A 26,747-nucleotide genomic window follows, 5' to 3' on the forward strand; every position below is an offset into this window, starting at 1 on the left:
TTCAATGGTTTTTTTAGTATGTTTGCACAGAGCTGTGCAGCACAGATGTCTATTTTTTGTGTTTATTTAAATGTGGTACTGTATAGGATTCTATTACTAAGGCTCTGATTAACTTTCTGCTCTACATGCCACAATATCTATGCCCTTCTCCTTCCTGATATTTTTCTTCCTTTTTCTGTCTTTTCCTTTTAGTCTCTCCAAATTAGTTATTTTCTCCAAAAAGTGATTACACTTTTTCTTTAATGATTATTCAAATAATATAAAAATATATTTTAACTGTAAAAGACACAAAATTAGAAATATATAGAGAAAAAATACAAAGTTTCCTTTTCTACACCTTCCATTCCTTTTCCCTTTTCTAAGGAAACCATTGCTAATGTACTGGTGTATATCCTGGGATCCCTTCCTTTTCAGGGTTTTTATATACAAACATATACATACATACAAACACTGGTCTGTGTGTGTGTGTGTGTGTGTGTGTGTGTGTGTGTGTGTGTGTATAAAAATGAATGAGATCCTACTATATGTATTGCTCTGCAAGTTGCTTTTTTCTTTTCACACTATTAGAGATCTTTCCATATCAATACATATGAGTGTATCTCATCCTTTTGAATTTACTACCTAATATTATTTAACCATGTATCAATACTTCTTAGTAATTTTTATTGTGGTGGTGATGATGGCAATGATGACATTTATAGATGGTACATGTGGTAAAGGAGAGGAGAACAGGAAGTATAATAAATGAGACAGGCTTGCAAACTCTCCAGAACAGAGCGAGCTTTATAGGCCCTGTCCTAGGCAGATAATTTAGTGGAACTACATAATATACACATAAAGCAACAACTCAAGGCAGGATATAAATAAGATTTTAAACGACTTTTAGAGACCCAAAAGAATTGAAATCATATGTCCACACAAAAATTTGTACATGAATGTTTATAGTAGCATTGTTCACAATAGCTAAAAAGTGAAAACAACCCAAATGTCTATCAACTGCTGGATAAAATTGTGGTATACCCATACAATGGAATGTTATTCAGCCATAAAAAGAAATGAAGTACTGATACATGCTGCAACATGGATGAACCTTGAAAACATTAAGTCAAAGAAGCAAGTCACACAATTCCACATGTTGTATGATTCCATTTATGTCATGTCCAGAATAGACAAATCTATAGAGGTAGAAAGATTAGTGGTTATCAGGGGCCATGGGAAAATTGAGAGTGATTGCTAGTGGGTATGGGGTTTCTTTTTGTGAAAAAGTTCTAAAATTAAATTATAGTCATGGTTTTATAATTCTGTGAATATACTAAAAATCACTGAATTATGTGCCTAAAAAGGGTGACTTTTATGGCATATGATATATATCTCAGTAAGGCCATTATTATAAAAAAAACTGTAGAAACCAAGCACTATAGGAACTCAGGAAGGAAAGATAATGGTGGGGGTGGGAGGGATTGGTGGCTAGAATAGCTGGAGAAGTCTTCATGGAGAAAGACTTGCACTAAATCTAAAAGATGACTTTAGGTTCATTACAGATATAGGGGACAGGTATCTGGGCAGGAAGAAGAACTTTGGCACTGAGACTAGATAAGCTGTATGATAGTATACTAGACAGGAAGAGTCTGAAGGAGGCAGGAAACAGGATTATAAAGTTAGTACGTTAATGTTAGGCTAATGACCTTAAATTTTATCTAGTACTGACAAGGAATCTCAGAAAGATTTTGAGGCAGGGGTTGGGGATTGCAGGGAGGGGAATGTGATAAAACTGGAACTTTAGAGAGATTAACAGGCTATATTTACAGAGAAACAGATTACAGATATAAAGACCACTTAAAAGATTGCTGCAATAGTAAACACTTGAAATGATGAGAGCCTGAACTAAGAAAGTGGTGAAAAATAGAAAGGAGAGGGTAGATAAATAAGATGCTGGAACCAGTCAAGTACATAAAGTACTCTATATGTACTTTAAACTTTCCAATCACAATAGGCTCATAGCCTAGAAAAGGGCAGAAGTACCTGTCAAATTACTGGGTTTGCCACTGTTACTTTGTCAACTCACACCATGAGGCTGACATCTTGGATGGACCAGTATTAACTGCTCACTGCTCAAAACAGCACATGTAATAACTCTACTGCAGTAGGTATGCCTAGCCTACCTGAAGGGATTTAGGTCAGGAAAACTGGTAAATTTCAATTAATTAATTAATTTCAATTAATTTAATTCAATTAATTTTCATTGGTAAAACTTTTGAATTTTGTGATGACCCACATTTATAAATGTTCAAGTTATTAACTTTCTGAAAGTATCAAGTTCTCATAGATTATTTTTTACATATTTACCTAGTGTTTACCATGTGCCAGATACTGTCCTAAGGGCTTTGCAAATTCTACGTCATTTACTTCACGACATCCTTATGAGGTAGCAATATTATTAGCCTCATTTATAGATGAGAAACTGTAGCAAAGAGAAATTAAGAGTTTTGTCCAAGATAACATGGTAAGTAGTAAAGCTAGGATTCAAACCTAGATAGTATGGCTCCAGAATCCATGCTCTTGACCACGATGCCTCCTACATGAACTTTCTTCATAGCACTTATTATAGATATAATTTGATATTTCTCTGTGCTATTTTTTAATGTGCTATTAATTAAAGCCTGTCCCTCACGAAACCATAATCTCCATAAGAACAGAGATTCTGTCTAGTTTTTGTTGTTACTGTATTGCCAGTGATTGTAAGACAGTCACTGGCATTCATTTGGTGATCAATAAGTATTTGTTGAATAAATAAATCAGTCTTTATTAGTGATCACTACAGTTTTCATTTGCTTTGAACTTACTACACCCTAAAGTATTCTGCTCTCTATATATCGTTCTGTTCATAAGAAGATGAAGGAGAAATTGGTTAGATTGTTTGTTTTCCTCAGCCCTCTCTCCTTGAGCAGTTATGAAAGTAGATAAGAACTCCCTAGTTTTCCCTTGGTTAGGAGTTTCCTGATTTCCTCTTCCTGGAACTAGGGTTCTTAGAATGGGTTCCCTCCAGGAATCAGACAACTACACAATGACAGAACGTAAAGAAGGAAGAGTATAGCCTTAAACCAGTGACCTAATTTCATTTCCTGCACCTTCTCCATTCTGACTTGCTTTTTCAAAATTTAAGTCATAAATTTTTTTTGTCATATCAGGCAGTTTCATTCTGAAAGAGGGCTTGAGTGTGATTAAGCCAGTTCTCTTTAGTATTTTGATCCACCAAAGGAAAGCATTTAAATGGAAATACTCCCTAATACCACAGCCAGATCCACTTGTTCTGGCCACAGAATGGCTGTATTGGTAATTTGTTTTTTACATTCACCACTTCTTTTTAGCAGGAGGTAGTTGTGAAGGATGGGGAGAGGAAAAGGAACACATGCTTTCCTGGTGAACTTCCAAATAAAAGTACAAAATAAAGTACGAAAGATGAGATTGTAACTACTCAAATTAGAATTCTCAGATGACAAAACAGTGGGGCCTGTACTTATTAAGTACGAAGTATCTATTTCTTCAAACTATATTATTTCCTTTCCTGGCCAGTTGTTTGGTAGATTGGTAGTTTGACTGATAGGGTGGCCAATCTGTTTATCTGTCATGTGTGTGCATGTGTGCTCGTGTGTGCGCACACACATTTTTTAGAGGCAATAATAATGACATACAGACAGATATCTCTTACTGAGTTCACCTACTTCCATTACGTCTTTCCTCATTTTTGCTTTCACATACGGACATGGCAGAGTAGTACCAATTATAATTCGATGGAATTTCTGTAAAGAAAAAAAGATTCAGAATGAGAATTTCTCATGCTGATATCATTTCACTTAAACATGTTCTTAAGAAACTTGAAACTTCATCTCTGAAATCAAAAATAATCTACCTCTAAGATATATGTAATAAATTTTAGAATTTATTTCATATGTCTTCATCATAAAGTTAGATTTTCAAAGCTTGGGAAACATTCTGTTTCCTGGCAACCAAGTCTAACCTGATGACTACAATCTGTCAGAAAAACATTCTGAAACTTGGAAACAAGCAAAAGAGATTATTAGGTGATATGTTAGTGCAGGTACAATTAGTTTTCCATTGGCTGGACTGTTCTATAACTGTAAGGCAGAGATTAACTTGTAGAGATTTATCCAGTAGAGATACAAACATTTTATGTCTGGTGGATAACTCAAAGGTTATGGCTTATGCACTTTAGGACTTTAACAGTTTTGTGTATAATTTAGAAATCTTAACATTTCTTTATTAAATTACCTATAAATACTTAGCTCCTAAATTTTCACTTGAACTGGTCTTAACATTTTACTCACTCTCTTATTTATTGAGTTTAATTTTTTGACATATGTTCATTTTATATTTATGAGTTGTGTTCCTTAACCTTTTAAAAGTTATACTTTATTAAACCCATGAGTTTGCTACATTGAAAAACCCTTTCTTCCCTTCTTTCTCTCTATCCTTAACCCAATTCAGAAAAAGCCAATAAAGTATATTTATTTTAGTTAACAGATCTATTTCAGGTCTCCTAAGTCATTGAATATGGATTAGCCAAGACTAGAAAACTTTACAGGTACTTTCATCTTATTCATCCCAAACAAGTTTAGATGGAAAAAAAAAAATCACAAACTTGAGGGACATGTAGAATCTAAGTAAAAGTGTGTTACCAGCCTAGGAATGTTCAAATGTTAAAGAAAAAATAACCTGGACAACTGTGATCACTTTGGAATGAGAACAAAGCTTCCAGTTCTACCCTCAGTGAGTCCCAAGTGATCTCATTAAGGATACAATTGCATCAAATAACTTTAGGGGCTGGGAGTTAATAGCAGTTAGATGTGAAACAGTAGGAAATGAAGTGCTGGGAACTGTGACAAATTGGTGAGTGCACTCCTCTTATAAAGGTATCCGAATATAAAAAAGAAAATTAAATGTTGTGCAGGCAAAACAAAATTCATTTGTGCTTGTTGGCTATAAGTTTTATTTCCCAACCTAAGATTTCTGTTTCTTCTATCAATAGAATCTGTGTTCTCTTATCCAAGGTTAGCAGTTCTAATATAACCATTCTCTAGGTACCCAGTTGTACTCTTAGCTGCCTATACCCCCACCTTTGGCTTGGGGTTTCTGCTGCTGCAGAGAAAGTGGAGCCAAGGATGGGATGTCCTGAAGATCTGGATTCTCTCCAACCCCTGTAGGCCACCAGGCAGCTTTGAGAGGGCACTCTGGCCAAATCCACGCAAGCGGCACAGCTTGGAATGTTAAATGGTTATAAGGCACTTAGCCAGCCAGGGCTAAGTAATCACTGTTTAGCTGGAACCAGGCATTCAACCAATCTTGTGATGCTCTCTGCATGCACATCACATTATATAGCAGCCAAATGGAAAGTACATTTAAGCTGTTTAACTCAGAGAAAGAATGGGAGAATGTGAGGGAAGAGAGGAAGAAATGGGATATGAGAGGGAAAAGTGAAGAGATGGAGGGGGAATAAAAAGGATTAGGAGCCAGAGAACTGGGAAATGGGTTTTATTTCTAAGTCTGCTACTAATTAATGACAGTGTGATTTGTGGCAAGTTATTAACCACTTCATGCCTCAAATTTCTTCTGAAAAGAGAATAATTTATTTTTTTAAGAAACAGGAAATAAATTAGGCAGATAGATACATGACAGAGAAAGGGATAAATCTGTCAGAGAGCGGTTTAGGGGCAATTATGTATTACCATCTAAATACCACATTAGTTTCCATTATGGGGGCGAGAAAAAGGACTATGAGAAGATTAAATTAAATAAGGAATGAAAATGTCTGCCACTGTGCTTGACATAAAGCAGTCAATCAATAAATGGTCATATTTTAAAAATTTAATATACATACCTGCAAGATTGGTAAAAAATTTAGTCTAATAATATTATGTTAGAAAGAAAGTGGAACCACTAGAGCACTTTACATTCTGTTGGTAGTATTAAAAATTGGACAATCATTTTAAAAAACAATTTGGCCTCATCTAGTAAAGTTGATGGAGTATCTACCCTATAACCCAGCAAGTCCATTTTTAGGTATATACCCTAAGGAAACTCTCATAACATGTTGAGAGTGTGTGGTAGCACTGATTATAACAGCAAAACTGGAAACCAACCAAATAGCTATCAAAGGTGACTAGAGAAACAACTTGTGGTATGTTTATACACTGTAAAGCTATATAGTAGTGAAAATTAGTTAACTACATTTATACATATTAACACTGGTAAATGAGGAATATATTTAAGGAAAAGACAAATTGCAAAAGAATACATACAGTATTATGTATGTAATTTACATAAAGTTAAAAATCATATAAAACTATATCATTAGAGATACATACTTTCAAGGTAAACCTATAAAGAGAAGCAAGGGAATGAAAAGTACAAAATTCAGGATAGAGGTGAGGGAGCAGGACATGATAGAGAAGCATACTGAGAGTTTCAAGCTACACTTTGTGTTTATGTTATTGTTACTCTTTACAACATACACACATTATAAACTTTAGATCTATTCAATACATAATAACTAAAGAACTAAAAAAATTAAAATGAATATGACCAACTGTAGGAAATACTCTTCCTATCTTACTCAGAAAAGTAATTTTAAAATAACCCTTATTGAAGGAGAAGGTCCATTTTGGGTCACTACATTTTAAAATATGATTTATTTTGAGATAATTTTAAATTTTCAGATTTGCAAAACAGCATAGAGAATTTCCACATACCCTTCACCCACCTTACTCTATGTTAACATCTTACATAAACATAGAAAAATTAACAAACTAAGAAATTAACCCAGGTAAAATATTAATTCTTTCCACCAATGTCCTTTTTCTTTTTTTTCTTTTTCTTTTTTCTTTTTTTGTTCTAGGATCCCACATTGCCTTTAATTGTAGATCTCCTCCAACCTGTGACTATTCCTCCTCATTCTTTCCTTGTTCGTGGAGAGTGGGTTGCAAGCTGACAAGGTCCTTGCAATCTGTGAGGTCAGCTAAGGGTTGCCTCATCTCTACGAACCCTCCTAAGAATGGGGAGAATCTGTGGAAATGCAAACGATTATAGCAGGGTGTGTAGGTTGGGTGGGGATAATATGCTCCTGTATAAAAGCAGCTTGCAAAAATAAAACTGTGCCATTGCTTCGCCATCAGTGGAGGATGGTCCTCCTGATCCTAGCTTTCTGTCTTCTTCCTTTTCTTAATCTCCCACCATTCCCACTCAGATTTATTTTCCAGGGCTGTGCTGGACATGGCAGAATTTGCCACTTGCTGGATGTGGCACTTGTTTCTCGTGGTTTCAACATTTTTGAAATGTTGGTACTGGCCCATTGTTCTGCCTCAAATTGAGTTGGTCTGATATGCCCTTCTCAGTGCATGTCCGGAGATACATGCTGTCATATGTAGATCGCTTGGCTAAGGTGGTGTCTGCCAGAACTCTCCATTGTAAACTATTTTCCCCTTTGTGATTACTAAATATTTGGGGGAAGGGTCATCACATTTTAAAAAGAAGGCTGAAAAACAGTAGAGTCATAAAAGAAACACGAAAGAGAAATAAAGGAATAGCACCAACTTTTTCTATACATCGTGGTTAGAGGAATTAAGCTCTTTCATTTAGACATGAGAATTTAAAGGTAGAAATGCCAGGACCCACCTTGAGTTGTTAATCTCCAAACTACCTCAAACTTGGACTGAATCTGTTTTCCAGAAAACAGAGCTCTTTACCAACAAAGAAACAAACTGCTGGTTGACTTGAATGCTACTCAGAATCTCACACAGAAGCAGATATATATATACATCATCCCGAGTACACTTTCTCAAAACTGTTGTGTAAAATCATGAAAGCTTCCAGTCTATTAAGGTTTTTCAGTTAGCTATTATACCCAATGCACAAATCCCCAGAGTTACTCCAGAAATCAAGGTTCCCTCATCCCTATTCCCATCTCATGAATCTCAGTAAATATAACAAATTTTTTCCTTTTATAATGCAAAAAAAAAAAAAAAAAAAAAAGACTTACCTCGAAATGCTTCTAAAAGGCACAGCCTAAACCCACCAGCCCTCCACACTACACTTCTCAGTTACAAACCCTGCGTTATCCTCTCCTTATTTCAACCACAACTTCTTCCTGACAGGAAAACACTCTAGGAAAACAAGGATCTTTTAAATTTAGGAACTTTAAAACTCCAGGAGGGGCAGGAAGATGTTGAAACATCTGCTAGTCTATGATGCCATTTAGACAACTAGATTTCCTTCAGCTTCCTACTTTTGATTCCTGGCTTTGGGGAACTTCCCAAATACCTTTGTTGTGGTTTTTCTTCTGTGTCCTCTACACAGGGAAAATGAAGTGAATCTCAAAACCCTCATTTACAACCCGCTTCTTTCAAAGGTGATTCATGGATTCCTAATAACCTTTAGATTAACTTGGATTTGGGTTCAGGTTGTTTAAAGCAAAGAGCTGAAGATGAATAGAAAATAAATTTTGAACGTAAAGTAAAATAGAAAGGAACATGCAAATAGCTAACAATCATTACAGTTTCTTAGCTACTGCTTCTATTTTCAAACTCACAGTCTTCCTCAGGAGGTATCTGCTCAGTCTATAAGGCAGTTTTGTAAAGCAACTCAATGCTACTAAAACCTCTTTTCTGCCTAGATCTGTGAATTGGATCTGAACAAATACTGGAGTCCACACAATCTCCTCTGGAGCTTGTAATTTTACAGTATCACAAAGTAAGCTCCTTATTAGGTAGTATAAATCTGATGCTTTTGAGATGATTCATTCTCCTTTTCTTTTAGTCTATAAAAAAGAACCAATGTTTACTAAGCTATTTTTAACTATTTGCACATATAGTTAACAAATGTCTGTTGAATAGAATCTTAGAAACCAAGTGTTATGTTTTCTTTTAAACAAATGTTATTTGTTGTACAATTGGGGGCAAGAGTGAGATAATAGAAAGAGCACTGACTAATGGGGAGTTTGGAAACTTCTATTCTCAGTCGGATTCCTTAATTCTTTGTACATATTACAAATGAGTCTTTCTTTGAGTTTTCTAGCTTCCCTCTCTCACTCTAAAAAATATAATGTAAAGCAGGGGTTTTCAAATGGTGTTATGTAGAGCAGGGAGGTTTCTCAGGAGCTGAAGTAGTGTTAGGGGTAGAGGGGAACAAGGAGGAAGAAAAGGACGGTATTTCCTCTCCTTTAACTCGAATAACTCTGCTTTTATCTGGGACTTTCCTATATTTTAAATTGAAAAAGTAGTTTTTCCTGCTAAAAACAAAGTTGAAAAATGATCTAGATGCTTCTGAGTTAAATGCTTATTTAAGTTAAAATGTACATTTGTAGATAGAACTCAATCTCCAGGTAAGCCTAGCACAGTTCAGTCCTTAAATAGCCTCTCTCAACATACCTAACCCTGGCATTTATGTGGTCTTGGCACAAATTCCAAACAAAAGATGGAACTACTGGGACCACGTGAAGACATTTCACCTCCTCGTGTCAGTCTTTTCTATTCCCACAGTCACCCCATAGTTCCTTAAGATACTTAATTTTCTCCCATGTTTTCATGACAATTCATTTTTCTGTTTTTTCTCCTACTACTTATAGTCAAAGTAAAGTTAGGCTGATCTAAATTTAAACCCTGGAGCCAACACTTATCAAACGTGTGACCTTGGGCTAATGAGATAATCACAATGAACTTCAGATTCCTTCTCTCTCACATCTATATAATCACTTCACCTTGGTTTCAAGGATTATATAAAGTATATGAGCACCTTCTATATTGCCTTGCACATAATGGTGCTCTTCCCCCCAAAGTTGTTCTTATTCCTGTTTTGTGTGCTTTCCCTGAGTTATGATATCATATTCTCTCATTGTATCTTTAGCCACAACTCTAAAACTATCTGTTCCAAACTCATACTGTTGAATGTTTGCCATTAGATGCTCACTAGCATCTCAGGATAAACATGTTCCAAAGTGATATTTCGCACTTTCCCTGATTTTAAGCATATCTGCTCCTCTGTCTTACTATTCTGTAACTTGTTCATGCAATCTAAGATTCACCTTCTGTTCCTCCTCTGACAACCTGAAAGGTTCTATATATTCCATCTGAGGGTCTCTTGAAGCTGTCGCCTCCTTTCTAATCACACTAATACCTCAGAGTCTTTATACTTTACTCCTGGACTTAATATCCTGTTATTTGCTTCCAACTCTTATAAACTCTCCACTGCTGCCCTAATGCAGAACAATGACCATGTTTTCTTACCCACCAGCAAAAAAACCTTCAATGGCTTTATTTAAGTTAAAATGTACATTTGTAGATAGAACTCAATCTCCAGGTAAGCCTAGCACAGTTCAGTCCTTAAATAGCCTCTCTCAACATACCTAACCCTGGCATTTATGTGGTCTTGGCACAAATTCCAAACAAAAGATGGAACTACTGGGACCACCTCCTCGTGTCAGTCTTTTCTATTCCCACAGTCACCCCATAGTTCCTTAAGATACTTAATTTTCTCCCATGTTTTCATGACAATTCATTTTTCCGTTTTTTCTCCTACTACTTATAGTCAAAGTAAAGTTAGGCTGATCTAAATTTAAACCCTGGAGCCAACACTTATCAAACGTGTGACCTTGGGCTAATGAGATAATCACAATGAACTTCAGATTCCTTCTCTCTCACATCTATATAATCACTTCACCTTGGTTTCAAGGATTATATAAAGTATATGAGCACCTTCTATATTGCCTTGCACATAATGGTGCTCTTCCCCCCAAAATTGTTCTTATTCCTGTTTTGTGTGCTTTCCCTGAGTTATGATATCATATTCTCTCATTGTATCTTTAGCCACAACTCTAAAACTATCTGTTCCAAACTCATACTGTTGAATGTTTGCCATTAGATGCTCACTAGCATCTCAGGATAAACATGTTCCAAAGTGATATTTCGCACTTTCCCTGATTTTAAGCATATCTGCTCCTCTGTCTTACTATTCTGTAACTTGTTCATGCAATCTAAGATTCACCTTCTGTTCCTCCTCTGATAACCTGAAAGGTTCTATATATTCCATCTGAGGGTCTCTTGAAGCTGTCGCCTCCTTTCTAATCACACTAATACCTCAGAGTCTTTATACTTTACTCCTGGACTTAATATCCTGTTATTTGCTTCCAACTCTTATAAACTCTCCACTGCTGCCCTAATGCAGAACAATGACCATGTTTTCTTACCCACCAGCAAAAAAACCTTCAATGGCTTCCCAAAGGTTACTGAATGAAGTCAAGTATCAGCCACACATTGAAGATGCTCTCATTTGAACCTGAACTATTCTTTCATCTTTCTCTTCTACTATTCATGGTTATATAAATTAGACTATGTACAATCCCATATGTGGCCCACACTTTCCTGCATCTATGCCACTGCTCACACTGTTCCTTCCAGGGGTAATGCCCTGATCTATATCAGTCAAAATCCTTCACAGGCTATGTTACAAAAGCCAGCTCAAAACCCATGAACTTCTCAATGAAGTTTCTCTGTTCCCCTGATCCAGAAATAATCTTTCCCCACTCCCAATTCCCATATCACTTGGTATTAGTCTCCTAAAATTAATCATTTTTTCTTCCTTGAGTTATAATTATTTTTTGAATTTTATTTCCTCTAAAAGATTGCTAAGTATGATTATGTATGTTTAATTTCCCTGTCCTCTAAAGCCCTAGCACAGGGCCTGGCTTCTAAGTAGGAGACTGGTGAAAATGTGAACTTGAAAAAAGAATGAAGACCAGCAGTAAGCAAGTTTATTAAGAATATCAGCCCAAGAAAATCTTTCTGAAAAACACATTACAAGATGTCTCCTGCTGATAACTTCATCAAGACAATTGCTATAAAGAACACAAACACTTTATCTGGTGATGTTTAAAATCAGCTCTGAGATCTGTACATCTCTCAATTAAAATCAATCCAAAGACACATTCCCCTTAGCTGCTCCACTTCATTAGATACAAATGTGGTAGCAATAAAGGAGGGAGTATCTGTGACAAATATAATCAAAAATCCTAAAACGTGAGGGTTTTTGGGCCCCATATGTCACTTCTCTGCTGGGGGGTCTATAGTCCTCTACTCTACTTCACAGCAGAAGGCAGAACAGTTCTAATGTTACCAAGAAGCTGTGGGAGATTAAGTCACTTCAGTATGACTTAATCCCATATGTCCCCAGGAAATTCTAGGTTTAAGACTAAACCGGGAACATTCCTGGATCACAGTGCTAACTGGAGTTGTGAAGTGGTTTTCTCACATCATATGGGGTTTTACTGGGTCTAAAGGAGAGTCACAGAGGGACCAGGCTGAACTAAATTAAACTAAGCCCAAGTAAAAAGAATCACTTTCAGTATTGGCTTCCACTCCTACCAGGAATGTCTGGGCTGAGCCATCCTGGATCTTGGATGGGTTCTTAGGGTTACTCCATTTTTGGAAATTACAGAATTTTACAACTGGAAAGGCACTGGCAGATATATAGGCCATCCTCACACCCAAAACAGTCATTCCTGTGTTTAGCAACCCTGACCACCTTGCTTAAATACTTCCAGTGAAGAAGAAATCACTGTCTCTTATAATGGACTCTACGTTTTCAGATAGCTCTATTTATAAATTCCTTTATCTATTAAATTTCTCCCGACTCCTATAAGTCCTGCAGGCAAGCAAGAACCAACAGTAGAACCCACTTAAGTTCTATCTTTATCTCTCTCCAGCTGGTGAGCACTGAGATGAACAAGCACACAGTCCTTGAGTGTGTAACACTTAACATAGTATCTTCCACCTATCATCACCTTCCATAATGTGGTAATGTGGTCGCTGCACTAGGTGCTGTGCGCCAGGGTCCTGAGCCCTAATATCTGGCTGATCCACCCACCTACTATATGAGCAGCATCCAATAAAATTAATTATGAGCACTTTACTTGTTTCTTAGTACAGACCTACGATATCTTAGCTTTGCTGCTTGCCCAAATTCTTAAAAGTACTCCATTCCAATCTTATCCAACCTCAAACCTTTTTAGGGATTTCAATTCTCCAATTTATCTCTCAGAGATTTCCAATAACCTTACTGACATTTACTCTACAGATTTTAATTTAAGTCTAACAAATCCAAATCATGTGTTAGCCCAATTCTGTCTAAAGCAAAGGTAACAGTTCTGCTCACTGCAGTTCTGACAATAGATTGAGCAGGTGGGCACAATTATTCATTCTTACGGGTGTCCTCAGCAACTCCAATCTAACAGAGAATCCTGCACTCCTTGAATTTCGGTAAATACTAATGGACTTCTAAGTCATGCTTAGTGGTCAGCTGTGTGGTTGATCTCAGGAAGTTGTGTGGTGCTTGATAGGGAGGCTATAGGACTCAAAAGAGGCACATATAGAATTTGGGGACCTGATTTCAAACATACCCACCCATGCATGCCCTTGAAAGAAAGTTAACAATAATAAACATTAACGTTTAACCATCTATGAAAATATTCCTTGAAGTTATCTGCTTAAGAGATGACTTATAAATGTGTTGATAAAATTAAAGTACAGCCTATATAAATCTTAGCATAGGGCTTAGGGTTCTTCTCTAGAAAAGAAGGCATGAAGTTAAAATAGAACTAACCTAAGAGAAGCTCTGCTCTTTAAAGCTAACATGTTAGTCATGAGAGAATGAAGGAATGACAGTTTTAGAACAGAAAATATACAGATGATGTATTATAGAACTGTATCCTTAAAACCTATATAACTTTATTAACCAATGTCACACCAATAAATTTAATAATAATAAAAAGAATAATATAAAAAAAGAAATAACTGCTATGTTTTTAGAGCAATGAGTTTATATGAAGTTTTTGATTATCTGAGAAACAAAAACTAATATCACATGTTTACATAAAGCCTAGATATTTCTCATATTTTTTGAGTCAGAAGTGACAGTCTTCCTATGAAAAGGGTAATGTGGGCGTTTTAACCCCTATTGGAAAACAAAAGTAAATTAGTAATTAATTATTTGAGGTTCTGATTTAAAAGTGGCCACAGTATTAAAAAAAGAATTATATAAAAAAAGAAAACACGGAAACATTTATCAGTGTTTCAACCATTGCCTGGGAAAAATTTTCTTTGATTATAATGACTATCAGAATTATTTGGAAAGAGATATCTCTAAGACAGTTTAACAGACTATCAGAATACCATATCTCAATGTAAACGCCACATAAAAACATCTAGTTCTCTTTGCTGCAATTCTGGGATCCCTGGGTAGAGGTGGCCACTAGAATGCAATGCTCTAAACATTATTAGATTTACCATGGTAAATTTGTAAACTAGCTGTCTTGTTGAAAAATTATTCTTTCCAGAATAAAAAGAGTGAATTGATACCCTGGGACCAGGTAACTTCTAGGACAAGCTGTAAACTGAAATTTTGAATGTGTAAGCCTTGGACTGGTATGCCCACACATCAACATATAGATTTGAGAGGTCCCACCTTAGCAGTCTGTTGTCCCAGTCTCACTCCCTCACCTCTTTTCAACAATACTGTATTTTGTAAAACTTGATGACTAGAGATTCATGAGATCCTAATATTTTAACGCAGCTCTGTTAAGACTATTCTGAGTCTCGGTCTTCTCATCGGCACATGAGAAGTTTGGACAAGATAATTTCTACTGCCCCTACCAGTTTTAGAATTATTCTATGACCTCTAGAAATTATTAGAAATAACAAAATTTCAGTAAGGTGCCTAGTTACAATATAAATTTACAACTAAATAGCCTTTCTAGATACTTATAATAACTAGTTAGAAAAACATGAAAAAAGTACCATTTAAATAACAACAAAATTTAAAATATCTAGGAATAAGCTTAATAATAACTGTATAGATCTATATGAAAAGCCACAAAATTTTACTGAGGGCCACAGAAGAAAACCTGAATAGAGAAATATCAAGTTCCTGGATAGGGAGACTCAATGTTGTAAAAATATAAACTATCCCTGAGATTAATCTACAAATAATGCCATCACTATCAAATGAAAATTTTTGAACTTGAATAAATAATTTAAAAATGTAACCGTAAAGGGAGCACTCATTCACTACCTGTTCCAAAGAGAGTTTTCTAGAGGAGGTGAAATTTCATGAGTCCTTTGAATAAAGGGAAACATCAATACACATTTCGAAGGAAAAAAACAAACAAACAAACATAACTTACATCACCAAGCCTGGTATATATGTGTAGTACTGTAAACTGGACATTATCAGATTTAATATTTGTATAACTTCAACTTTCAAGAGCAACTTTGAAAGCTCACACTATAGAGTGATTTTACTGAAGCAGAGATCTGAATTGGGTACCTCTGTGAAGTTAGTTTGCAGTAGTCACTAAGCAGTGGATGAACCAGATGACTATCTAGAATTTGCATCTCAGAGGCTTTTTTTTTTTTTGGTCTACTTGCTATCATTTATGTAGTAACTTTCATTTCAGATCCAGAGCTTACCTTTTCAATTATATTTTATTTTAAATTATTTCTTTTTATTCAATTACATTTTATTCTATGAGAAATTATATGCTACAATGATATTCACCAACTTATTCATTCATTAAAGGGGACACACACAAATAAACACACCATGGTTGGGTGGTCATAAGGCTCTGAAGAAACAGAAGAAGAGCATGACAAGTTGAAAGTGGGGACAAAAGTGGCTAGGGATGAATGATCAAGGATCAAGAAAAAAGTAGAGATTGGTGGAGAAGAAAAAGACTGCAGAAACTTGTAGAAATTTAAATGAAATGAATAAGGTTATAGAGAGGTTCTTAAGTTCATTTAAGAAATGTGTCAAATATTATACTAAGGGCTAGGGAATGTAGAATCAGACATTATCCCTAAGACTGCCTTGAAGAAACTCACTGTATAGTAAGGGAGACATAGGAGTAAATAATTACTATACAGTGTGGTTGGTAGTATGACAGAGGTTAAGGACAGGGTGTCATGGAAGTGCAAAAGAAGAGCATCTAAACCAGATTGCAGGGAGCAGGTAAGGTCTTGGAGTAGATTCTGGGCATGAGTCTTAAAGCATTAATATAAGTCAGTTTAGTGAATACGGTAAATAGAGTTTCCTGGGCAGGGGTGAGTCACAACATATGAAAGGGCATGGAGTGTAATACACTGCAGAATGCCACTGGGTACTTCAGAAGCTAAGTTAACATGATCAGACTTCTGATTTAGAAAGATAGAGCATCGCTGTGGTGTCTAGCTTGACTGACGGCCAGGAAACAAGTTAAGATGTTGCTAATGTAATCCAAAGGAAAAATAATAAATAAATTAAGGCATTGGCAAAGGGGATGAAGAGAAGGGGTTTACATTTGACAATTCTATAAGAGGTAAAATCAACAAGTAGAAATTATCTTGGTGAACTCACTAAAGTTCTGGATCTGGACTTCAGTTTTTAGGTTCAGAAACTGTTCATTGAGAATGAACCCATAATTCAAATTAACATTATTAAAGTTTCCGAGGCTGATGTAAAACCAGAATGTCAAGAGATTATTTGCAATGAAATATACTAACCATCACAGTGATTATAATATTTGCTTTGGCACATTCATTTTCTTCTTATAGAAAGATATATGAGAAACCAATCATAATCATAAGGTTGCTTGATCAACAAGGAATTAGAGATAGGGACATTAAATTGTGTATCAAATACTTAACAGCATTAGACCACAATGGGGAAATAGGAATGTTCAAATTTGTGAGTTATAGTCACTCCCTGGGACAGTAGATGCTTGGATATGCATAAGCAAAGTATGTTTCTCACTCTACTGTTTCTATGTTGCCTTTGCTGACAGCATTTCCACGAATATTCTTTAGATAAATATCTTTAGTCAAGCCTTAATCTGTCCAGTCTTTCTTATAAAGGTGATTTTGAACCAATACCCACAATGAATAGCTTTACCTTGTTCTGTGTTAATGTCACAATTTAATTTTCAGTCGTAAATTGAATTTTCCTTATTTCTAAGATCTTAGAGAAGGGGGTGGAAGAATAATTGACCTCTCAGTCACCATTTTTACTTCCTAAAAATTCCAGGTGAAAGATGAAAAAGATGATGAGAGAGAGAAGGAAATGGGTAGAATCCAAACAAAATGTAGTTTTACAAAGAGAAGGCTGAAAACATAGGCTGAATACATAAATTTTCATAATTTAAAGAAATCAAATCCTGACATATTTTATCATCAAACCATCTGAAGAGAAACACTGAAAATTGTCTTTGGGACATCATTTAGGCAGAATCCTTTCAGAATATACCTTACTTACACTAATACATTTACCATTTATTGAACACCCACAGTGTCCCAGGTACTATGGGAAAAGTGGAAATTACCAACACATAATCGCCACCCTTAAGGAGCTCACTATTTAGAAGGGCACATAAGAAGTAATTACAAACCAGTGGGATAAGTGGGATAATAGAAGTAGCTTCAGTTGGAGCACAGAGGAACCAGTAATCACTTCTGTTGAGAACAGGCAGGGTGGGGACGGTAAAGAGTTACATCACCAAGGACATAACTCCTGTGTGCTGACTCATTATTACCAACATTAAACTTGGCAATTGGCTTATTGGAAAGATTTAACTGAAAGGATACCTGTCACATAGCAGAAGGCTCTAAACGATAACTTCTAACCTTGATCAGAAACACCTCAAACTGTTCTAGCTATTTCTAAAATAATGAAGAAATCCTAAAAATTAAATCCATTTAAATTCACTTTTTGGTTTATTAAAAACAACAGAAATAACAAGAGTAGTGACATAGGACCATTTTAAGAAGTTTGGTAGGTGAGTAAGGGCTAACGTGTTATCAAAATCATTTATATCAGAATTGCAAAAATCATGAGAATCCCTGATTAAACTCTATTGTATTGGTTTCCTACTTTAATCTTTTGTCTATTACATGTTCGCTTAAGACCTACCATGTGCATTTTGTAATATATATGTATATCGAATCTTTGCATCGTACATTTTAAACTTATATAATGTTATATGTCAGTTATATCCCAATAAAGCTGAGGAAAAAAAGAACCTACCATGTACATGTTACAATAAAATACAGAAATGAATAAGACTGTGAATGGAGAAGAGAATAAAATCTAGTGGGACAAACAGATATAATGCAAATGATAAATGCCTTAAGAGGACTTTGGGGAGGGGGTAGTAAACAAGTGCCAGGATAGAACGCAGGTAGTCTGACTCCAGAGCCTGTGCTTTTAACCACTGTAGAACAATTAACGTAAAAATGTATACCAACAACTAAGCAATTACCAGGAGTAACAGGGAAATGTAAGGAGAAAAACTGTGAGAAATAAGATATGAAGAGAGAAGGGGAGCCCTCTTCCACTGTGTTCCCTAAAGTGTAGTCACTTTGTATTATAGTAAAGCCTTACTCATAAAGTTCATATTTGACAGATAGCCAGTAGTAAGGAACAACTAACCCGTGAACAACCAAAGTAGACAGCATTGACTCTGCACTAGAGTTAAGTATTTTACTTACAGAAGAGCTTCTTAAGCCCTCACTCAGAATCTATTTTTTACTCCTATTTTACACATAATTCTAATAAGGATATTAACAGGTTTACAACTCCAAAGATAATGAGGAGCAATGAATTAGGATTCAAGGGGTAAAACAGACAGACATAACAAGAGCAAGAAGTAATAATGAAGAGAGAAAACGATATAAAATAAAATGTAAGAATTCAAATATCACCAGTGTCGTATTTTAAAATATATCCACAAATTCTTTGATATTCTTTCCTTCAAGAAATGGAGCTTGAGCATGGGCTAGACTTAGTGACACTTCTAACAAAGAGAATATGGTGGTTATGTGACTTTAAGACATCAAAGTATTGCTGCTTCCTCCTTGCTCTCTTATATCCTTGCTCTGGGAGAAGAGTTTCCATGTCATGAAGATGTTCAAGGAGCCTATGGAAAGGTTCATGTGGTGAGGAACTGTGGCCTCCTCCCAACAGCCACGTGAGTGAGCCATTGTGGAAGGCAGTCCTCCAGCACCAGCCTTCAGATGACTACAACCCCTGACAAAAACCTCATGAGAGACATCAAGTCCCAACCACTCAGCTAAACTGTTCCTGGATTCCTAACTCTCAGAAACTGTGAAGTAATTAATGCATGTTCTTTTAAGCTGCTAAATTTTAAAGTATTTTGTTACACAACAATAGATAATACAAGCAAGGAGGGGGCTAGTCAACATAGTAATAAATGCCTTACATAATTCAACAGCTCTAGAAGGCACTAGAAATAATAGTGCCATAATGTATAACATTAAGTGATCACATTGAAGGTTAAAATTTGAGTATATTCTAATTAAGAAAGAAAACATCTAATAAGCTTTAGAAAGTGTTTCAAATGAAATTATTAAAATAAAAATACTGCTGATTAGAAGGTAAATTTTATTACCTGAAAAATCATTTGCTTCTCAATGATGTTTATGTAGTTTTGTGCTCTTGGCATTCTACTCTTTAGGAGTCTTAACTCTGTTAATCTACACACTGGAAGGATAGGAACGGTATTTTATCTCTCTTTGCATCCCTTCCAAAAAGCCTATAAATATGTATTAATGTAGTAATATATAAATATATATTAAGCACCTAAGCATCTTCTTTTGTGCCAGTCATGGTAGCACCTGACATACATCAGTGAACAAAACAAAGAATTCTGTCCTTGTGCAGCTTACATTTGACAAGCAAAAGCAGACAATAAACAATAAAATAATACACAAGGTAATTATAAAGTATGTGGAAAGTGACAAATGCTGTGGAAAAATGGAAAAAGAATAGTAAGTTAAGGGTTTCAGGAGTATGAGAGTGAGAGGAGGTAGTAGGGTGATCAAGGCAGACCTGACGGAAAAGTTGGGATTGAACAAAAACTTGAAGAAGGGAGTTAGCCAAACGCCTATCTGGAGGAAGAGTGTTTCAATCACAAGGAATAAGCACAATAAAAACTCTGAGGAACAGCAAGAAGGCCAGAGCAGCTGGAGCAGAGAGGTAAGGAGCAGAGTGGTAGAAACAGAGGTTGGGGTGGGTAGGCGCAGAGTCTATAGGGCCTAAAAAGACCTTGGCTTTTACTCTGAGTGAAAATGGGAGCCACTGTTTTCCATCCAGGAAGATGCTTATATTTTGCCATTTATCCAGGCCATCTTTTTGTCCATCAATAAAGTCTTGCAGTTTTCTTCATATAGGTTTTGTGCATTTCTTTTTATGTTTATTATTAGATATTTTAAGTTGCTAATGTGATTAGAATCTTTCTTCCATTATATTTTCTAATTAGTAATTGCTATTAAGAAAACTATCGATTTTTGTATATTGATTATAAATCTGGAGATCTCTTAATTTTCATAAGGAGGTTATCAGCTTTACATGAGCTTGGATGATTAATGGTATTTGATTCTACCCTGTGCCCTTAACAGCTCTCTCCTCATATACTGTTGTCTTAAAAGGCTCTTAAAATGTACCATAGTCTTAGGGTATCCTTCTAGGTCTTGTGTCCAAAATATGCTCCATTGTACCCATTAGGATGGCTACTATTAAAAAACAAAACAAACAAACAAACAAAAACAACAGAAAATAAGTGTTGACAAAGATGTGGAGAAATTAAAACATTTGTGCACTGTTGATAAAAATATAAAATGGTGCAGCTGTTTTGGAAAACAGTATGGTGGTTTCTCTAAAATTAAAAAAGAATTACCACATAATATAGCAATTCCAGTTCTGGGTATATATCCAAAAGAACTGAAAGCAAGGACTTGAAGACATAATTGTACACCCATGTTCATGGCAGCATTATTCGTAAAAAGCCAAGGAATGAAAGCAACCCAAATGTCTGTTTCAGATGAATGAATAAACAAAATATGGTATACATATAAAATGGAAGGAAATTATGAAACATGCTACAACACAGATAAACCTTAAAGACACTCAGTGAAATAAGCCAGTCACAGAAAAATAAATACTGTATGATTCTACTTAATGTGTGGTATCTAGAGTAGTCAAGTTCATAGAGACAGAAAGAAGAATGGTGGTTGCCAGGGCCTGGGGGTGGGGGAGTGGCAAGTTATTGTTAATGGGTATAGAATTTCCATTTTGCAAGATGAAGAGTTCTGGTGATGGATGGTGCTGATGGTTGCCCAAGAATGTGAATGTATTTAATGTCACTAAACTGTATACTTAAAAATGGTTAAGATGGAAATGTTATGTGTATTTTCCCACAGTTAAAATTTTTTTAAAAAATCTGTTCCCTCAATAATTTTGTGTTTCCTGTTGCCAGTCTTTTGATTCTGTGAGGCCTAGTTTTAGTGCTTTGAACTTAACCTTTCTGACAGACCTTTGTCTCCACCTATAACTCCTCGAATCCTCAACATTCACCTTTACCCAAACTATGGTTCCCCTTTTCTTGGAGTTCACTTTTTCAAATCCAATCGTGGCCCCAGAGTTTTGGCCAATGCTTGCTTCTGAAGAAAGCTTCGAGAAATAAAGCACACAATTCTAGAATACAGACTCTCTGTACTCCAAGTATAATGCTGAACTTAATGCTATTCAATATATATAAAAAGCTTGAGAAACAATATTTATGAATAACTGCTTGAAGGATTTACAGTTTACCCACTTGTTGGGATCAGTTTGTTTGCTTGCTTATTTTTGTTTTCTAAATCAAGGCTCAATAGATGAGCTCCAGAAATAATATGAACTTCCTGAAAATGTCTATAAAAACCTTTGTATTTTTTTCCGGGGAGAAGTCATAAGCTTTGAAAAGAGTCTCAGTATACTCTGTTATCAAAAAAAAAAAAAGGAGTTAATCATATTCCTCTATATTCTCTAAAGTCTGTTCTTCCTTGGACTGAGACAGATCATGAAAGCCTTGTCTCAACTGTATTGTTCTGCTTCAAACTCAGAATGGCTTTTACTAAACAATACTTTGGCACTATGCCAACAGCCTACGTTGAAGGACATTAAGGAAACAAGTTCAGCCCTAAAAACAGGTTTTAGGGAACTACCACAGATTTCCATAAAGACAAAGAGAGCAAGACAAAGATGAGCATAGATCTGTCTGGATATCTCAAGATCTTAACAAGTTAATGTCTATAAAGGCAGAAATGTGCTGATGCCATCACAAGACAAGAACAGATTATGAACAAGGCCAAAGAGAATTAAATTCCATATGGAATAATTAGTCAGGTCAAACACCAGCACTTTTTAGGTCCATCCTTCATAAACTCAAGCAGAATGCAGACATTAATGGCAATATTTGGATAAGTACATATAACATCTTACATATATATTAGGTATCTGTAAGTTAAAAAAGAGATTCAAACTACAATTCTCCCTTCTTAATCTCAAAATCATTATTTTATATAGCCCTTACATTCCTCTATTTAGGTAAATCCATACTTCCTTCAACTCAACTTTCAAAATTGTAACAACGAATGTTGTTCAAGTGCAACTGATTTTGTTTCACTAAACCAAAAACAACTTCTCCTCCTCACACACACACTCTTTGGAAGTCTCATAGTTCTTTTATTGTTTTCCAGATTATTTAAGGCATGTCCACAAAGAACTATAAGAGAAGGTTTTCCCTTTGTTGGAGAGAATCCTCCCATATAAAAATCAACAGTCACTTGGTTGAAATTATGTGGAAAGTTTTAGTTTTAGGCCTTGGTAAAAAGCCCAAGCTTTTACCAAAATAATCACAGCAGAAAGTGACTGATATTACTGAGACAAATTTTGATACTAAAGATGCAAAGATGTGTGTGGTCTGGGATTGGAGAAATGGGTTATTAAGTGAGATCTCTACAGGAAGGAAAACAAATTTAGCAAAACTCTTTTGATCATCTTAAGCTCACAAGGAAAAAGGAGGTATGTCAGTAGGAGTGTTCAAATCATGATTTATATTACTGTAACATCGATAATCCCAATTAAATAAATTAGCCCAGTAGAAGTCTCTGTTGGACTTTTCCTATTTCTCCATGAAAGTTCACAGATGAGAAACACTCTCTCACCTTTGGCTTTTGCTAAAGACAATTCTACCATGGTTATCATAGCAAATCTTTGGCTTTCTGTTTTAAACACCTTCAAAATTAAATCACTCACCTGTTTGCCTCAAGTCTTCAGGTAAAACATTCCTCTCATTGCCCTCTAAAAAGAACACTCAAACATTACTCTCAAATGTGAATTAATACCATCAGTGGTTATAATCAGGCTTTCTATAATAACCTCAAGTTCAACTTTATAACTTTTATTTCCTCCCACCTTTGCAGCAAAAGTAGTCTCAATCCACATCAAGTCTGAGTCCTGCACTAAGAAGCTTCTTGGTGGGCTTCAGTTCAATCCTTTATGAATGCTCTGAGAGCACAAGCGGTCAATTTCTTGGTTTTGTGGCTGAAACATGGTACTGTGCAGTACTAAACAAATACCATTATTGATTGTTAAACTTTGGGTATCTCAGCAGATAAGAGCTGAGAGCACTTACCTGAAATAAAAGGTTTTATGTATTTCATCTCAGAGAAACACCACCTAAGAATAAAACAAAGACTCCTTGTCAGTCCGGGCCCTGCTGATAAAATAGTGCCTACCATTTATCAAAATTTACTGTGTGCTGGATACTTTACTACATGCTTTACATAGATCATCTTGTTTTCACTAAAACCTGGGCCTAGAAAGAGGGCATTATTTTTTCTGACAGATGAAAAACCTGAGGCTTAAGTTAAGTGACTTGATCAGGATCACACAATCAGAAAGTAGTATAGAACGGTATAGATTTGAATCCCTCCCTGCCTGACTACTCTTGACCACTACTCTGTATCATTTCTACTATAGACACATATGAAGAGATTGTGAAGTGGGTTTCTAGGGCAGTAACTGAGAACTGTGATCAAATATCATGGGTCAGAAGGAGTGAATTTAAAGCCTTAAATGTCCAGAAGCTCCTTTTTGGTAGATCTGGCATGGAGCTCAGGGGGAAATCCACTAACCCGCTGTGTCTCAACATTTCAACACCTCTTATTTACTTTTGACCCATAACCTCTTAGAGCGATCTTTCCCAAAAGTGCGGTCCATGGATCAATTGTTTCAAAAACATGAAAAGTCCTTGTGGAAAACAGACACCTGACCCTTACCCTGGATGTATTGGATCAGACTCTCTTGGAAGGGTGGCAACAAGAAACCTGGAAGTTCTTTTGCCTGCTAAATTTTAGACTACTTATCACCTTGAGGCAAAAGAGCTTGAGTAATCAGAAGAAAGCAAATGGAAAGCTAGCCTCCATAAAAATCAGTCTGACACTGAGATTGGTGTTGCAAGAAACCATATGAGCATAACATTGTTGTGGACCTGGAAAAGATTTTGAAAATTGTCTATTCCAATGGTTTTCTAACAGTGCTCCATGAAGCATGAGTTCTAAAATGAAATATGAAAAAAGGGATTAGCAATTGGAGCTTAACCTCCTAAAATCGTGACTGCAGAAGCTCCACTGGTATATATTTTGTAACCTGGACTTTTGTGTAAGATTTTACTTGAATGGCTTTTCTGATTTATAAAAACAAAACCTTGGATGTATACAAGGGATTAAAAAAATCTCAAGGCCCAGTATGCATCCCAGACCAATTAAATCAAACTCAAGGGAGTGGGTTTCAGGCATCAGTATTTTTTGGTATCAGGTTATTTCAATGTGTAGCCAAGGCTGGGAACCACTGCACCAGTCTGATTTGTGTTTCCTCATGTGAGATAAAAGGAGACTAAGACCAAAAGAATTTAAAGGAAATCTAGACTAGAATCAGGATTTCTTAACTTCTAGCTCACGATAATGAATTGTTCTCTCTCCGCGATCCAGAATGAACCAATCATTTCCCTAAGGTATAGAGCATTTGAATCAAATTATTATGTAACTTCATATCTACAGAGCTCTCTGGACTTTTTTAAAGAGTATTTCATATATATTCTCTTTAGATTCTTATAAAGATACTGGAAAGTAAGCAGGGCAAAACTTATTAGATTTGTTTTACAGATAAGGAAATCAGAGGTCAATTAAATTAACTCACAGTGGTTTAGAGGTAGGTCCAGAATTAAAATCTTTATCTTCTAACTTCTGGCTTAAGTAAATTAAATTTGGCAAGTGTTTTATTGAGTGGCTAATATATGTTAGTTGTTAAGATATTGTCAAAGATGCAAAACTAAATAAGACATCATCTGTGACCTAAATTAGTGTACTATATTCTTGGAAAGACGATTAAAATACTGCTTGGCTTATTCCCTGGGAACCCAAAGGATTTGTATCTAGTTACTGCATCTCTAGGCAAGGCCATGTAGCTGAAGAACCCTTGGTGGGGTTAGAGAAGAAGGAAGGGTACAATTTCAGTGAGGTTCTTTTCATACTCTCCAAAGCCAAGGATATGACTGAGCAGAAGACTAGGCGATTCCAAAACAAAGGACTGAACGGGTAAAAAAGGGTATTCACAGAAATAATTATTTCCTTTTCACAGCATTTTAATAACTGGACAGTTTAGAATTTATGTTGTTGAAAGTAACTACTGCACACCAAAGGGGAAAATAAAATGTAGAAAATACTATTTGTAATATAATTCAGAGCTGTGGAGAAGGTCACAGGTGGACAAGAATGTTCCAATGCAACTTCTTCATGAGGAATTAATTCATCAGACATTGCAAAACATTGCCATCCAGATTTTATTATATAAACGATAATGAGGACCAAGAACCCATGTTTCATTTATGGACTGAAAAAATTAGCCAGGAATAATCTAGCACAGTTGTTCTCAAACTTCAGCATGCATCAGAATCACCTGAAAGGCTGGGCCCCACCCCCAGAGTTTCTCATTCAGCAGACCTGTGGTGGGGCCCAAGAATTTGCATTTCTTACAATTTCAGGTGATGCTAATGCTGTTGGTTCAGATCCCATACTTTGAGAACTTCTGGTTTATCATAAACTCCACAAGATATACATATATCTGTTGACTGAAAATTTAGTTAACTCTTTATTATTTACTTTATAATGATACCCTCCCCATCAACCTAATGGTCAAAAATAAAACCAAAGCAGAAAAAAAGTTATGGCTAGTAACCTAAGGAGACAATCTGTTTAAGAGCACGAATGAATGAGTTTGTGAAATGTGTCTGAGTGTTTGGCAGAGGCAACCAAGTGAGGTACATCCAACATGTAGGAAACAGCATTGTCCTTTAAGAGCCTTTACCAATCTGGAGACAGACGTGAATTTTGTTTCTTGTACTCATAACGCCCTTTAGACCTCTCTATGCTTCGAATGTTATCCAGGGTTCCATCCTCATTCTTTCCTTCTCACTACTCATTTTCTCTGGGTTTTCTTAACCATCCCCAGGGCTTCATTTACTATATATATCAGTGGTTAGTAACTTGTTCATGTTCAGGTTAAGAAATTCCTTTTAGAATTTCATGAATGCTACATAAAAAGTAAACATGTACAATTATACGTATACATTTTACACCCAATTCAAGACAATCAGAGAGTCTCACTCAAATGCACAGGCCCCAGGTTAAGAGCTCCCTATCTGTATGCTAATGATCAAAAATCTGTATCTTAAACCTAAATATTTTATCCCGGGCTTCACATTCAAATATCTACTTAACATCTATATTTGGATAGCACACGAAAGCCTCAAAATGGAC

The 26,747-nt window shown here is 35.8% G+C and overlaps 1 protein-coding gene across 1 annotated transcript in view; it reads right to left on the reverse strand.

Annotated features, from left to right (window-relative positions):
* The window catches only part of LOC102888432 (phospholipid-transporting ATPase FetA), a 68,090-nt gene extending 64,296 nt beyond the window's left edge, over nucleotides 1-3,794 (reverse strand). The window contains exon 1 of the mRNA XM_025049709.1: nucleotides 3,723-3,794. Within this exon, the coding sequence (XP_024905477.1) occupies nucleotides 3,723-3,765 (43 nt within the window). The 5' untranslated portion in view covers nucleotides 3,766-3,794. The remainder of the gene's footprint in view (nucleotides 1-3,722) is intronic.
* Nucleotides 3,795-26,747: the final 22,953 nt, after the last annotated feature.

This window comes from Pteropus alecto, unplaced genomic scaffold (genome assembly GCF_000325575.1).
Source record: "Pteropus alecto unplaced genomic scaffold, ASM32557v1 scaffold206, whole genome shotgun sequence".
Taxonomy (NCBI): domain Eukaryota; kingdom Metazoa; phylum Chordata; class Mammalia; order Chiroptera; family Pteropodidae; genus Pteropus; species Pteropus alecto.